The sequence below is a fragment of the Schistocerca piceifrons genome, chromosome 8, assembly GCF_021461385.2.
Source record: "Schistocerca piceifrons isolate TAMUIC-IGC-003096 chromosome 8, iqSchPice1.1, whole genome shotgun sequence".
Classification (NCBI taxonomy): Eukaryota; Metazoa; Arthropoda; class Insecta; order Orthoptera; family Acrididae; genus Schistocerca; species Schistocerca piceifrons.
The window spans coordinates 232,820,434-232,837,897 of NC_060145.1; the positions used below are offsets into that span (position 1 = coordinate 232,820,434).

The following is a 17,464-nucleotide window of genomic DNA, read 5'->3' on the forward strand; positions in this document are numbered from 1 at the left end:
CATTAGTTATGTGATCAACCCATCTAATCTTCAGCATTCTTCTGTAGCACTACATTTCAAAAGCTTCTATTCTCTTCTTGTCCAAACTGGTTATCGTCCTTGTTTCACTTCCATACATGGCTACACTCCATACAAATACTTTCAGAAACGACTTCCTGACATTTAAATCTATACTCGATGTCAACAAATTTCTCTTCTTCAGAAACGATTTCCTTGCCATTGCCAGTCTACATTTTATATCCTCTCTACTTCAACCATCATCAGTTATTTTAATCCCTAAATAGCAAAACTCCTTTACTACTTTAAGTGTCTCATTTCCTAATGTAATCCCCTCAGCATCACCTGATTTAATTTGACTACATTCCATTATCCTCATTTTGCTTTTGTTGATGTTCATCTTATATCCTCCTTTCAAGACACTGTCCATTCCGTTCAACCGCTCTTCCAAGTCCTTTGCTGTCTCTGACAGAATTACAATGTCATCGGCGAACCTCAAAGTTTTTACTTCTTCTCCATGAATTTTAATACCTACTCCGAATTTTTCTTTTGTTTCCTTTACTGCTTGCTCAATATACAGATTGAATAACATCGGGGAGAGGCTACAACCCTGTCTCACTCCTTTCCCAACCACTGCTTCCCTTTCATGCCCCTCGACTCTTATAACTGCCATCTGGTTTCTGTACAAATTGTAAATAGCCTTTCGCTCCCTGTATTTTACCCCTGCCACCTTCAGAATTTGAAAGAGAGTATTCCAGTTAACGTTGTCAAAAGCTTTCTCTAAGTCTACAAATGCTAGAACGTAGATTTGCCTTTTCTTAATCTTTCTTCTAAGATAAGTCGTAAGGTTAGTATTGCCTCACGTGTTCCAGCATTTCTACGGAATCCAAACTGATCTTCCCCGAGGTCCGCTTCTACCAGTTTTTCCATTCATCTGTAAAGAATTCGCTCTAGTATTTTGCAGCTGTGACTTATTAAACTGATAGTTCGGTAATTTTCACATCTGTCAACACCTGATTTCTTTGGGATTGGAATAATTATATTCTTCTTGAAGTTTGAGGGTATTTCGCCTGTCTCATACATCTTGCTCACCAGATGGTAGAGTTTTGTCATGACTGGCTCTCCCAAGGCCATCAGTAGTTCTAATGGAATGTTGTCTACTCCCGGGGCCTTGTTTTGACTCAGGTCTTTCAGTGCTCTGTCAAACTCTTCACGCAGTATCTTATCTCCCATTTCATCTTCATCTACATCCTCTTCCATTTCCATAATATTGTCCTCAAGTACATCGCCCTTGTATAAACCCTCTATATACTCCTTCCACTTTTCTGCCTTCCCTTCTTTGCTTAGAACTTGATTGCCATCTGAGCTCTTGATATTCATACAAGTGGTTCTCTTCTCTCCAAAGGTCTCTTTAATGTTCCTATAGGCAGTATCTATCTTACCCCTAGTGAGACAAGCCTCTACATCCTTACATTTGTCCTCTAGCCATCCCTGCTTAGCCATTTTGCACTTCCTGTTGATCTCATTTTTGAGACGTTTGTATTCCTTTTTGCCTGCTTCATTTACTACATTTTTATACTTTCTCCTTTCATCAATTAAATTCAATATTTCTTCTGTTACCCAAGGCTTTCTATTAGCCCTCGTCTTTTTACCTACTTGATCCTCTGCTGCCTTCACTACTTCATCCCTCAGAGCAACCCATTCTTCTTCTACTGTATTTCTTTCCCCCATTCCTGTCAATTTTTCCCTTATGCTCTCCCTGAAACTCTCTACAAACTCTGGTTCTTTCAGTTTATCCAGGTCCCATCTCCTTAAATTTCCAGTTTCTTTAGTTTCAATCTGCAGTTCATAACCAATAGATTGTGGTCAGAATCCACATCTGCCCCTGGAAATGTCTTACAATTTAAAACCTGGTTCCTAAATCTCTGTCTTACCATTATATAATCTATCTGATACCTTTTAGTATCTCCAGGATTCTTCCATGTATACAACCTCCTTTCATGATTCTTGAACCAAGTGTTAGCTATGATTAAGTTATGCTCTGTGCAAAATTCAACAAGGCGGCTTCCTCTTTCATTTCTTCCTCCCAATCCATATTCACCTACTATGTTTCCTTCTCTCCCTTTTCCTACTGACGAATTCCAGTCACCCATGACTATTAAATTTTCATCTTTCTTCACTACCTGAATAATTTCTTTTATCTCGTCATACATTTCATCAATTTCTTCATCATCTGCAGAGCTAGTTGGCATATAAACTTGTACTACTGTAGTAGGCATGGGCTTTGTGTCTATCTTGGCCACAATAATGTGTTCACTATGCTGTTTGTAGTAGCTAACCCGCACTCCTATTTTTTTATTCATTATTAAACTTACTCCTGCATTACCCCTATTTGATTTTGTATTTATAACCCTGTAATCACCTGACCAAAAGTCTTGTTCCTCCTGCCACCGAACTTCACTAATTCCCACTATATCTAACTTTAACCTATCCATTTCCCTTTTTAAATTTTCTAACCTACCTGCCCGATTATAGGATCTGACATTCCACGCTCCGATCCTTAGAATGCCAGTTTTCTTTCTCCTGATAACGACGTCCTCTTGAGTAGTCCCCGCCCGGAGATCCGAATGGGGGACTATTTTACCTCTGGAATATTTTACCCAAGAGGACGCCATCATCATTTATTCATACAGTAAAGCTGCATGTCCTCGGGAAACTAATGTTTCCATTACCCTGATGCATTTGGACACCCTTATCTTTGAAGACCTGTGAAAACATTATTGGATTCCACCACTGGCATCAGCCATTCAGGTGTTGGGTAAGCAAGGCCTCCCTTAGGTATTATATCAGGACTGGTCCTGATTCATGAATTCTTTTGGGTAAAAAGGACAATTTTCTGTTGTCCCTAATAAAATATCAATGTCTTGATGTTTGCAGGCAACGCAACCTTTGATGTACAAGTATCTGAAAGCACTATGTTCAACTTCTCATCTGTAGCACTCTCAGTCATCAAGGCCATTGTCCAGAAGCAAATATTCTTTATTCTGCCACCAGAATCAATAAAATCAATATTTTTTATGTATTTGGCAAATGCACTTAAATATGACTTGCTTTATCAGTCTCTCCTTAAGCTATGATTATGATGTTAATAGATGTAAGCTGTCATTTTTTTTTTTTTTTTTTTTTTTTTTTTTTTGTCAATGGCGTAAGAACAACAGGAAAAGATATTTCATTGGCTTTTTCTGTTCGTGTAGAAGATACATTCTGTTCTTTACTTCAAAAGCTGTAGACTCATTGTACTATTTGCCTGAAGTCTAGAAAAATAATTTTCTATGTAGTCTTGACTCAGCCTGGATGTCAATATGTAGGATTCCCCAACAATTTAAAAGTAATTAAAGAAATCAGATTCAATTTTAATTCGAATACCATATACACAAACAAAACTATACCAAATCAATTCACTGATGTATGCGAAGAAGAATTTTAAGACAAGATTTTATCCACAGTGAAAGGAGCAAAGTTTTTTCAGTTTTCTTAAATGAAACCGCCAGCAATTTTCACAATGGAAAGTTTAATTTATCTGCCTCTTATCTTCATGAAGGAATGCACAGGGAAGATCTTATTACATTCTGTAATGCTTATGAGAAGTTTCATTCTGAAGATGAAAATGAAGAGTGTCATCTAACTTGATTCACCCTTGCTCATATAGTTAAAGATATTTGCAAGAAATTTAATGTCAGTCTGAGGATATGTGTTGGAATTTTCATTCACAGCTGTTCAGTTATGGTTTTTTAGTTATAGGGTGCCATTCATGAGCTTACTGAAACAATCATTAATGCAAAACACATTGCACGTGTAACAATAAATTAATGGGAAATTGTTTCACACATTCTTTCCAGGTCACCGTTTGTCACAATTCATCAGCCACAATGAAAAAAGTTGTAGCATCTGCTAATGCCTCTGCAAATAGACATAGTGTCTTTAAAGAAGTGTTCAGTGGAATAGCAATCAGAGAATCTACAAGATGTGTTGCCTGTAGTTTCAATGTCACTATTTGCTGAGTTATGTGGTGTTCTGTATAAGATTTCAATGTGGCACAAAAGTACAATGGTGTCTGAAGCCCAGTGCCTTTGGTAAACTTTACAACAACTGAATTCATTCTCTCAGCTGAGAGATGCACTTGAAATATACTCAAATTTTTTACATTTCCCTTTTCTTACCTATGACGTCATAAATTATTATATTTGTTATTTTCATCAGTTTGCCAGGTGCAGTGGCTGAGCGGTTCTAGGTGCTTCAGTCTGGAACCACCTGACTGTTACGGTTGAAGGTTCGAATCCTGCCTCAGGCAGTGTATGATGTCTTTAGATTAGTTAGGTTTAAGTATTTTTAAGTTCTAGGGGACTGATAACCTCAGATGTTATGTCCCATAATGCTCATATCCATTTTTCATCAGTTTTGCATGTTTCTTTTTCTCATTCATACTGCATAGAACAACTATGCCCTCAGCCACTTTATTCAGTCAACAGCTATAGACTTAAAGAGATCAATAGGTACTCAGAAGGACACCATATGCCATCCTAGACAGAAGATACATTATGTGGATCTGGTTATTCTTTGAAGCTCAAGAAGTCACTGATCAAGTGAATGTGGAAAAGTAAGCACCACATATGGTTTCTTAACAGGTACACTGAGATAATTGCCTGTCTTGTACATCTCACTGTTAGAGAAGTGGAGTCAGCCATCATCCTTCATCGGTGAAGCACCAGGAGACTAGCAAGTATCATATTTAGCTTTTCTGTTTGTGTTCTCAGTTTAAGTCTTAAACTTTTTCTGTATTTTTGCATGTTTGCAAAGTCATTGCATATTTTTGTATTTGAGAGCTAGAGTAACATGTTTTAGTATGGTAATGTGTACTATGAGCAATCTGTAGCACAGTAGTACTTTGTTTGTTTTTGGATGGCCGTAACCTTTAACCACAGCTCAGTCAGCTACCAGCCACCAGTAGTGAAGCACCAGAAGAGTAGAGAATCATATATTTAGTTGTTTACGTTTGTTTTCACAGTTTAATTCACAATTTAGTAGTAGTAGAATAGATAGTGTGGGTGCAGGCTATGTGCAGACATAGTATGAGCTGGCCATAGTTTGTGTGCAGCTGAAGATGTTTATGGCCATGGTTAGTTGTCTGCAGGCTGCTGCCTAAGGGTGTGGTGGCAGCTGAGAAACTGGTACATCATATGGGACACATGAGGTGTCACTTCTTTCGCACATGGGCTCTGCTATTGAGGCACCTTCCAATGTATCAGACGCAGGTGAGTGGCAGGTTGTTACATGCGCGTGTCACTCGACGTGGAGAGTCAATGTGGGTGCTGGCCATCTGGCCTCGCTCATTCACTTTCTGACTGGATGGATGGCCACTCCCTCAGCAGCTCTGATCAAGCACATGGGAGGAGGTTTTTATTAGTTGTAGGGAGCTTCATTCGAACCCCTTCAAGAAAAAGTGTCCAGGTCTGCAAAGAATCCCAGTGTGGCTCAGTATGTCTGGTTGGGAGGCGAAAGGTGGTAGTCAGGGGGGGGGGGGGGGGAGGAGGTGCTCTTCCAAGATGTGGAGCAGGTCATGCCTTTGGCTATTGAGGGTAAAGGGTGCAGTAGTCTGAAAGTTGTTGCTCATGACAGCACCAACAATGCCTGTCTCTTGGGTTCTGTTGACATCCTCTGTTCCTACAGGTGGCTGGTGGAAGTAGTGAAACTGCTAGCCTCACTTGTGGGGTTTAAGTAAATCTCACAACTAGCAGCACCATATTCAGAGTCAGTCAGGGTTCTTTGGTTTGGAGCTGAGTGGAGGGTCTCAAAGAGAGACTTTGTCGATTCTGTGATGGTCATAGCTGCAGATTTCTGGAGTTGTGTTATAGGGTGCAAAGTTGTGGGACTCCCCTTGGCAGGTCATGGGTGTACTGTACAAGGAAGCAGTTACTTGGGTAGCAGAGAACTTATGAGTGCACAAGGGTTTTTTAAGGCTAGGTGGTAGTTTGGGATCATTTGGTGAACACTTGCTAGTTGTTACACAAAGTGAAATTGGATCGTGCACAAAGTAGACACACTTCAACTGTCAAAATTTTACTTGTAGACTGCCAAAGTATTCATACCAAAGTACCAATATTTATTGCCCTGCAGGAAATTTCTCAGACTCACATTATTCTTGGGATCAAAAGCTGGCAGTAACCCAAAGCAGAAAGCTGCAAAATATGTAGTGAGTTGTGGAAAGTATATTGGATAAACAGATTAGATGAAATAGAGGGGAGAGTGTTCATTGTAGGTGGTAGAAATATTGTCTCTCATGTAGCCAAATCCGAGGGTGACAGTGAGGCTATCTGGATGAATATAACAATTGTAGGTGAAATCAGATTAATAGTGATGTTTTTACAGTCATTCAAGGAAACTCTATGGTCAGTAGCACAGAAATACTCAGATCATGCAATATTAGTTGGAGGCAACTTTAAACTACCAAGTATAGACTGGGACATCTAAGGATTCACTGCAGATGGTATGGATAAACAGTCTTGTGAAGTACTTCTGACCACATTTTCCAAAAACTGCCTTGAACAACTCGCTAGACAACCCAGACAAAATAGAAATATTTTACACCTTATAGCTACAGACAAGTCTGATGTTATCCACAGCGTCAGTACAGAGACAAGGATTAGTGATCATGATGTCACTTTAGCGGTCATGGTTACTAATAAATGCATCAGGAAGGTCAAGAGAGTGTTTATGCTTGAAAAAGCAGCTAAACAGTTGTTAGCCTCTCACTTGGGCAATGAATGTACACCATTTAGCTGCAGTATGATGGATATAGAGGGACTATGGGCAAAGTTTAAACTGACTGTAAATCACACACCAGACCCAGAGTCCCAAGTAAGTGTGTTAAGGATGGAAAGGACTCTCTATGGTTTAATAATCAAATTTGGAAAATGCTGAGGAAGCAGAGATTGTTGCAGACTCAATTCAAAAAAGAATGCACAAATGCCGACAGGCAAAAGATAGTAGAGATTGATGCATCCATAGAAAGGTCAATGTTCAAAGCATACAACTTCCACCATCATACCTTAGCAAAAGATCTTGCCAAAAACCCAAGAAAATTCTGGTCATACATAAAATCACTAAGTGGGTTGAAGGCTTTTATCCAGTCACTCGTTGACTGGACTTGGGTGGAAGTAGAATACAGCTAAAGGAAAGCTGAAGTTTTAAATTTCACATATAAAAAACCATTCATGGACGAGGATCATACAAAAAAATCATTGTTTGACTGTCTCTCAGACTTCCTAACGGAGGACTTAGTAACTGGAATCCATGGCATAGAGAAGCAATTGAAAGAGTTGAAAAAGTAAGTCACCAGGTTCAGATAGAATCCCAGTTTGGTTTTACAGAGAGTATGCTGCACCATTGGCCCCTCACTTAGCCTACACTTATTGTGAATCTCTCATGCAACAAAAAGTCCCAAGTGACTGGGGAAAAAAAAAAAAAAAAAAAAAAAAAAAAAAAAAAAAAAAAAAAAAAAAAAAAAAAAAAAAATTGCGGGCAACTCCTGTATATAAGAAAGGTAAAAAAAGTGACCTTTACAGCTACCGACCAATATCTTCAGCATGGATTTAGAAAGCATCACTTGTGCATGACTCAGCTTGCCCTTTTCTCACTTGACATCCTGCAGACAATGAATAGAAGGCAACAGGCAGACTCCATGTCCTAGATTTCTGGAAAGCATTTGACTCAGTGCTCCACTGAAGGCTGCTGACCAGAGGTCCAAGCATATGTTTTAGGTTTCAGATATATGAGTGGCTCATAACTTTTGCAGTTACAGAACCCATTACTTTGTCCTCAATGGTGAGTGCTCATCAGAGAGAAAGACATCATCAGGAGTGTCCCAGGGAAGTGTGATAGGGCCATTTTAATTCTCTATATACTGTACATAAATGTCCTGATGTGGGCAGCAATTTAGGGCTGTTTGCTGATGACTTGTGATGTGCAGCAAGGTGTCATAATTGAGTGACTATAAGAGGATACAATATGACTTAGACAAAATTTCTAGTTGATGTGATGAATGGCATCTTGCTCCAAATGTAGAAAAATGTAAGTTATGTGGACAAATAAAGAAAACAATCCCATAATGTTCAAATACACTATTTGTAATGAGCTGCTTGACACGATCACAACAATTACATACCTAATTTAATTGGATGGATAAAAAATCTACTTACCAAGTGCTGGCAGAACATACATGCACATAAAAGAAAGTTATAACTAGATAAGCTTTTGGAGCATGTGGCTCCCTCTTTAGGCAGAAGGGTTGAGGGGGAAGGAAGAGGGGTGAGGGAAAAGAACTGGAGAGGTCTAGCAAAAGGAAGAGATTTTGGGAAAGTCACTCAGTAGTTCAGCGGAGGCTTACTGGATGGGATGTGAAGGAAAGACTGATTGTAGGGGACTGCATCAGATGAGATTTCAAACCTGAGAGCTTACGGTGGAAGGCAGATTAATATGCAAAACAGAGATCACTGCTTATACATTTTTCAAGAGTTAAAAAGAGTAGAAAGCTAAGTGCATTGTATGTAACAGAGGTGGAAGGTGAGCAGTGAAAAATAGATGGGTAAGACAATGAAAGATGTAGAAAACTGAAACAGAGTGAAGAATAGAGTAGTTGCTGTGAAAAAATGCTGAGACAAGATGTCAAAGTAAATTAAAGTCAAGTCGGAGGTAAGAACCAAGAACATGTGGTAGCACTAGGTCCCACAGGCAGAGTTCTGAGAAACTGGTGTCTGGGGGAAGAATCCAGATGGTGTTTGGCACAATGATCATGACTGTCATGCTGTACAGTATGTTCTCTAACAGCATATTGGGTGTTGTCAGTATACAGCCCCCGCTTATGCCCTTTCATCCTAACTGATAATTTGAAGGTAGTCATGCCAATGTAAGAGACCAAACTTTGTTTACATAACGGCTGGTATATGACATGTTGTTTCACAGGTGGCTCTCCTTTTGATAGTATATGTTTTGAAAGTTGCAGAGTTGGTATAGGTGGTGGTAGGAGGGTGCACAGGAGAAAGTCTTGCAGTGGGAACAGTCAGAGATGTAGGAACCAGTGGGTAGGAAGATGGGTGCAGAAGGGCCATAGGGTCTGATAAGAATATTCTGGAGATTGGGACGATGATGAAAAGCTATTTTAAGTGTTGTGGGTTAAATTGCCAACAGAATGGATCCCATTTCATGGCATGATTTTAGGAAGTCATGGCCTTGTCAAAGTAGATGGTTAATACATTCCAGACAAGGATAATACTGAGTGTGTGATAGAAAGTTGTTTTTTGGAGGGATCAACAGTACCAGGATTGGATGTGATGGCCCAGGAAATTTGCTTTTGAACTAGGCTGGTAGGGTAACTACATCCAGGGAATGCTGAGGTGAGAATGGTGATGTATTGCTATAAAGAGTCTGGATCCAAACAAATAGGTTTGCCTGGAATGCCAAGACTGTATGGAAGAGAACATTTGACATGGAAAGGATGGCAACTGTCAAAATGTAAGTACTGTTGTTTTCCAGTTGGTTTAATGTGGACAGCAGTGTGTGTCTGGCCTTCGGAGAGGATGAGAATGAAGAAGTTGTCGGTAAGGCTAAGTTTGATTAAGACGAGTAGGAAGGATGTCATATGTTTGGAATCAGGTGGGCACTAACTGAGGAAACGTTTAGCAACAAACAGATCATGTATGTGGGGTATGTTGGTATAGATGCCACCTCCCTCTATCCAACAGCTCACATGTACATTCACACATCAAAAAAAGTTTTCCATCACCCCACTTCCAAGAACTCTTGAAGATAGCTGTTGACTGTGGACATTGTATCACAGTCACTGTCCCTTTGACTGTTCAGAGATGTCACTAAAGCTGCACAAAGATGTAAACAACCATGCATGAGCAGACCTGTTGGATGGAGGGGGTCCAGCAGCTGATCAGTTTCAGTCATTCCACCAGCAAAGAGATACACAGCTCATGTTGTCTGTAGTTCAACCACGTCTAGATGGTCAATACCACAGTTTGAGTGCATCCGAATTGTTATTTTGTGCCAGGAAGGGCTCTCAACAAGGTGGGTGTCCAGGCATTTTGGAGTGAACCAAAGCAATGTTGTTTGGACATGGAGGAGACACAGAGAGACAGGAACTGTTAATGACATGCCTCGATCAGACCGCCAAAGGGCTACTACTGCAGTGGATGACTACTACCTATGGATTATGGCTTAGAGGAAACCTGACAGCAATGCCACCATGTTGAATAATGGTTTTAGTGCAGCCACAGGACGTCATGTTATGACTTAAACTGTGCGCAATAAGCAGCATGATGCGCAACTTCACTCCCGACATCCATGGCGAGTTCCATCTTCGCAACCACGACACCATACAAGGCAGTACAGAAGGGTGCAACAACATACAGAATTGACCGCTTAGGATTGGCATCACATTCTCTTCAGCAATGAGTGTCGCATATGCCTTCAACCAGACAATCGCTCGATATGTGTTTGGAGGCAACGCGGTCAGGCTGAACGCCTTAGACACACTGTCCAATGAGTGCAGCAAGGTAGAGGTTCTCTACTGTTTTTGGGTGGCATTATGTGGGGCCGACATACATTGCTGGTGGTCATGGAAGGAGTTGTAATGGCTGTACAATACATGAATGCCATCCTCCAATCAATAGTGCAATCATATCGGAAGCATATTGGTGAGGCATTCATCTTCTTCATGCACATCTTGTGAATGACGTCCTTCAGGATAACAACATCGTGCGTCTAGAGTGGCCAGCATGTTCTCCAGACGTGAACCCTATCGAACATGCCTGGATAGATTGAAAAGAGCTTTTTATGGATGACCTGACCCACCAACCACTCTGAGGGATGCACGCCGAATTTCTGTTGAAGAGTGGGACAATCTGGACCAACAGAGCTTTGATGAACTTGTAGATGGTATGCCACCATGAATTCAGGCATGCATCAATGCAAGAGAACTTACTAGCAGGTATTAGAGGTACCGGTGTGTACAGCAATCTGGACCACCACCTCTGAAGGTCTTGCTGTATGGTGGTACAACATGCAATGTGTGATTTTCATGAGCGATAAAAAGGGCAGAAATGATGTTTATGTTGATCTCTATTCCAATTTTCTGTACAGGTTCCAGAACTCTCGGAACCAAGGTGATGCAAAACTTTTTTTTGATGTGTGTAGTTTGTCTGCTGCTGAATATTTCCTCAGTCATAGCCCACCTGATCCCAAACCTATGACATCCTTCCTACTGACCTTAATCAATTTCATACTTATTCTATGATGTTTTGGGATTGCAGCCTTCCTGGCATAATATTTTGACTGGATGGTTGCCAGTCAAAATATTGTGGTGAGAAGTCAAAATGATCTGGCTACCCCTAAACCTCATAGAATATTCAGTCCACCAGAAAAATTTCAAGAATCACATCTTCATACTTACCAACTACTTCACCGTTGAGGGGAAGACATACAAACAGTTCAGGGGTACGGCCATGGGAACCAGGAAGGCTCCTTCCTATGCCAACATTTTCATGGGCTGCTCAGAGTAGGCTTTCCTGGGATCCATAAATCTTCAACTCCTGATTGATTTAGATACATTGATGACATCTTTACTATATGGACTCATGATGAGGCAGATGTGTTAAAATTCCTGGAACCTCTTAATACATTCTCCCAATCAAATTTCACATGGACCTATTCTGAATCCTGTGCCACTTTCCTTGATGCCGACCTTGTCCTTGCCAAAGGCAGCTACTCACTTCTGTCCACATTAAATCTACTCACAAGCAATAGTACTTACCTTTTGGCAGTTGCTATCCTTTCCATTCCAAACATTCCCCCCCTCCCTGTACAGTCTTGGCATTTGAGGCAAACACATTTGTTCAAATGCAGACTCTTTACAGCAATACATCACCGTTCTCACCTCAGCCTTTCCTGGACGTAATTAACTCACCAGCCTATTTCAAAAGCAAATTTCCTGGGCCATCACATCCAATCACGGTACTACTAATCCCTCCAAAAAACAACTTTCGAGTACACCACTGGTCACTCAGTATTTTCCTGGTCTGGAATGTATTAATCAGCTACTTCAACAAGGCGATGGATCCCTAAAATCATGCCCTGAAATGAGATCCATTCTGTCGGCGATTTAACCCACCACACCTAGAATTGCTTTTTGTCACCCCCTCAATCTTCAGAATACTCTTGTCAGATCCTAAGCTCCTTCTACACCCATCTCCCTACCTTATGGTTCCTATACCTATGACTGTTCCCACTGCAAGACTTGCCCTATGCATCCTCCTACCACCATCTGTACCAGCCCTGTAACTGGCAAATTATATACAATTAAACAGAGAGCCACCTGTGAAACTACATGTCATATACCAGCTTCTATGTAAACTCTGTTCAACCTTTTACTTTGGCATGACTACCACAGATTTTAAATTAGGATGAATGGGCATTGTTGCAGGGCATGCTCTGCAACATAACAGCTGTGATCCACACCATGTGGATTCTTCCCCCAGACACCTGTTTCTTATAACTCTGCCTGTGGGACCTAGCGCTACCACATGTTCTTGGTTCTCACCTGTGACTTGACTTTAATTTACTTTGACATCTTCTGTCTCAGCTTTTTTTCACAGCAACTACTATATTCTTCACTCTGTTTTAGTTTTCTATACCTTCCATTGTCTTATCCATGTATTTTTCACCACCCCCCTTCCCACCTCTGTTACATAAATGCACTTAGCTTTTCACTCTAATTAACTCATAAATGATATTTAAGCAGTGATCTCTGTCTCGCATATTACTCTGTCTTCCACCTTTAAGCTCTCAGGTTTGCAAATCTCATCTGATGCACTCCCCAACAATCAGTCTGTACTTCTCATTCCATCTGGTAAGTCTTCCCTGACCTGTGGTTCTGGGTGACTTTCCCAAAATCTGCCCCTTTTCCTAGACCTCTCCAGTTCCATTCCTTCACACCTCTTCCTTCCCTCAAACCCTTCTGCCTGAAGAAGGAGCCACATATTCCAAAAGCTTGTCGTCTAATTAGAACTTTCTTTTATGTGTGTGTTCTGCTGGTGATTGGTGAGTAGATTTTTTATCTATCCAATTAAATTATTTCATCAAAAATTGATTGTTTTCACAATTATGTATTTAGACATAATGTTGCAAGGTGATAGGAAATGGATTGAGCACTTCAAGATGGTAGTAGGGAAGACAAAGGCTTGACTTTGCTTTAGTGGGAGAATTTTGAAAAAGTGTACCTCATCCAGCAAAGGAGATGTAATATAGAATGCTAGTGTAACCAGTTCTTCAGTACTGCTTGAGTGTTTGGGACCCCCATCAGGTCAGATTAAAGAAAGACATTGAAGCAATTCAGAGGCGTGCGACTAGATTTGTTACTGGTAGGTTCGATTAGCACCCCAGTATTACAGAGAAGCTTCATGAATTCAACTGAGAATCTGTAGAGGGATGCTGATATTCTCTCTACATGGCACTACTGTGGGAATTTACAGAACTGGCATTTTAGGCTGACTGCAGAATGACTGTACTGCCTCCAACGTAAATCTCAAGTAAGGATCATGAAGAAAATATATCAAAATTATGGCTCATATGGAGGCTTTCAGACAGTCTCTTTCCCTTGCTCTGTTTGTGAGTGGAACAGGAAAGGAAATGAGCAGGAGTGATACGAAGTACACTCTGCCATGCACATTATAGTAATTTGTGGGGTACATGTATAGATGTAGATGTAGGATGTCATTTCTGATTTAAAGTAGCGGATTTCTCCAGATGTGCTGAATCTTTTCAGTTTAAGTATTTTCCTGCCACAAACAACTTACAGCAAAGAAGGCACTGTATTCATGAGAGAAACAGTGGAGGTGTACAAATAGCTTTTGGATGCTTCTATTTCATATCTAGTGTAAGAACTGAAGATATGTGTAGTGAGATGGAAGTGCCATGTTGAGGATGCTCTAAAAATTTTGGAGCATCTGCTTGATATCACTGGCATATTGTGACATAGCATGGTGGATTCTTCCCATGTGTTATGTTTTTCTGTTCCCATACATAAGATTCTGGACTAGTCCCCTATTCAGACCACTGGGAGGGAATTACCAAGGGGGAGGTTACCATGAGAAAAAAATTGAACGACCAACGAAGGGCAATGTTCTATGAGTCATGGTGTGGAATATCAGTAGTGTGAACATGGTAGGGGAGCTAGAAAATCTAAAAATGGAATTGCTGAGACTCATTCTAGATACAGTGGAGGTCAGTGAAGTGAAATGGAAAAATGATAAGAATTTCTAGTCAGAAGAGTATAAAGTAATGTGAATAGGAAAGTAGAGCAGAGAGTTTGTTACTGTGTAAAGTTCAGTGAGAGGGTTGTTCTCATCAGACTCAACAGCAAACCAACACTAACAATAATAGTTCAGGTGTACATGCTGATATTGCAAGCTGAAGATGAAGAGATAGAGAAAGTATATGAAGACAATATGTAACGGGAGACAAAACTGTAGTAGTCATGGGAGATTAGAATGTGGTTATAGGGAGAGAGTAGAGGAAAGGGTTATAGGAGAATATGAGCTTGTTAGTAGCAGTGAGAGAGAAGAAAGGCTAATTGAGTCTTACAATAATATCATTTAGTAATAGCAAACCCCTTGTACAGGAATCCAGAAGAGGAGGTATACTTGGAAAAGGTCGTAAGATACAGGAAGATTTCAGTAACTACATTATGGTCAGACATATATTCTGAAATCAGATATTGGATTGTAAAGCATACCCAGAAGCAGATATAGATGCAGATCACAATTTAGCAATGATGAAGAGTAGATTGAAGTTGAAGAGACTAGTCAGGAAGAATAAGTGTACACAGAAGTGGAATATGGAAGTTCTAAGGAATGAAGAGTCATGCTTGAAGTTCTCTGAGGATATAGATACTGCAACAATAAATAGCTTAGTAGGGATTTCAGGTGAAGAGGAATGGACATTTCCAAAAAGGGTAATCAGAGAAGATAGAAAGAAAATTGTGTGTACAGAGGAAGGTAACTGTGAAGATATCATGGATAACAGAAGAAACACTTCAGTTGATCAATGAAAGAAGTAAATACAAAAATATTCAGTGAACATCAGGAATACAGAAATATGAAAAGAATTATTCAATGTAGATGTGATGTACACAGACAGACAAACAAATGACTACGATTTCAGAAAAATTGGATGATTTACTCAGGAGTAAGAGCTTCACAAATTGAGCAAGTCAATAATGTGTCGGCCCACCTCTGGCATTTATGCAAGCAGTTATTTGACTTGGCATTGATTGATAGAGTTGCTGTATGTCATCATGAGGAATTCATGCAAAATTTCATCTAACAAGGGGAGGCCGCCAATTGTGAAATTCAGATTCGATTCATACTGCGCATAATAAAAGCTCATGGCCAGAGGTGTAATATGGCAAAGCACCAAGATGCACTTCTCAGCCATTGTCGAGAAAATCGACAGTTAAAGGAAACCATTGCGGTGAAATACTCTCTAAGATTAATAATTTTCTACAGCATCATGGTGGAGCAGTATGAACTCGGGTTCGTAATCCGAAGGTTGGCGGATCGAATCTCGCGCCATGCAACCTTTTTTTTTAGTATTTGTTTTTTGTAATTCAAATGTGTGTGTGTGTCTATATATATATATAAAATAGAGGGAAACATTCCACATGGGAAAAATTATATATAAAAACAAAGATGAGGTGACTTACCGAACGAAAGCGCTGGCAGGTCGATAGACACACAAACAAACACAAACATACACACAAAATTCAAGCTTTCGCAACAAACTGTTGCCTCATCAGGAAAGAGGGAAGGAGAGGGAAAGACAAAAGGATGTGGGTTTTAAGGGAGAGGGTAAGGAGTCATTCCAATCCCGGGAGCGGAAAGACTTACCATAGGGGGAAAAAAGGACAGGTATACACTCGCACACACACACATATCCATCCACACATACAGACACAAGCTCCCGGGATTGGAATGACTCCTTACCCTCTCCCTTAAAACCCACATCCTTTCGTCTTTTCCTCTCCTTCCCTCTTTCCTGATGAGGCAACAGTTTGTTGCGAAAGCTTGAATTTTGTGTGTATGTTTGTGTTTGTTTGTATGTCTATCGACCTGCCAGCGCTTTCGTTTGGTAAGTCACCTCATCTTTGTTTTATATATATATATATACTCCTGTGAGTGCAGAAAGACTCACAAAAAGAAATTTTGAACATAGACACCCGTAAAGGCTACTTCGACTCAGACCACCACCTACTACAGATCAGGATTCGTCTTTTGCCCAAGAAAAAGCTCCAGAAGAACAAAATTGTTAGACCAGATCCAGAATACATTACTTTAAACCAGACACAAATATTACACAAAATTAAAATGGAGAAAACGACAGACTGGACACAACTTTCACGAAGAATCCGAGAGGCCATGAAACTAGCACAAGCACCACGAACACGGAAACACCGTTGGTGGAACCACACATGTGACCAAGCTATTGACCAACGAATCAGTGCATGGAAAAAATTTAGTTGCCATAAATCCCAAGAGAATTGGATGAACTTCTTGAAAACACAGAAGCAATCAAGCAAAATCATTTGCAGTGAAAAACGACAGTATGACAAACGGCGACTGACAGAGATCGAATCGGACTTCATGAAGAACAATACAAGAAACTTCTACAGAACGTTCAGAGAAAATATGACTGGATATCAACCACCCAACTTGTGCTTCAGAAGACCGGATGGAACCCTAGAAACCAATACCAAAAACAATTGTGACATTCTGGCAAAGTACTTTGAAAAACTGCTCAACACGGACCCCCCCATGGAAGAAATGATGACAGAAATGAGCACATACAATCCAGATAGTGAACCTCCAACTCTAGAAGATGTTAAAGAAATAATAAATAAAGTCACTCAAGAATCGTAGAGCACCAGGAGAAGATGACATCATCGTGGAAATCTGGAAGTTACAAGACCCAGAACTCACCAAAGACATCCACAGGATCTTGGAAGACATCTGGAAGACCATGAAAATTCCTGACGACTGGAAAACTGCCCTGATACACCCACTACACAAAAAAGGTGACAAGACTAACCCGAACAACTACAGAGGAATATCCCTACTACCGGTCACATACAAGATCCTCTCTAAAGCTTTACTGAACAGACTAGAATGCCAAACCGACCACTTGATTGGGGAATACCAAGCAGGCTTCCGTAATGGGCGGTCTTGTGCGGAACAAATTTGGAACCTGAAAATGATTTTACAACACAAACAGAACCTGATCATTACCTTTCTTGACTTCAAAAAGGCGTACGACTCTATCGACCGGAAAACTCTCTTCAAAATTCTAGCAGAAT

General features: G+C 40.3%; 1 protein-coding gene across 1 annotated transcript in view; it reads right to left on the bottom strand.

Annotated features, from left to right (window-relative positions):
• Window positions 1–17,464, bottom strand: part of LOC124712230 (xanthine dehydrogenase/oxidase-like) — a gene marked incomplete at its 5' end in the record, with an annotated part of 311,678 nt that overhangs the window by 246,097 nt on the left and 48,117 nt on the right. The window contains 1 exon segment of the mRNA XM_047242525.1: window positions 6,860–6,880. Coding sequence (XP_047098481.1) covers window positions 6,860–6,880 — 21 coding nt within the window.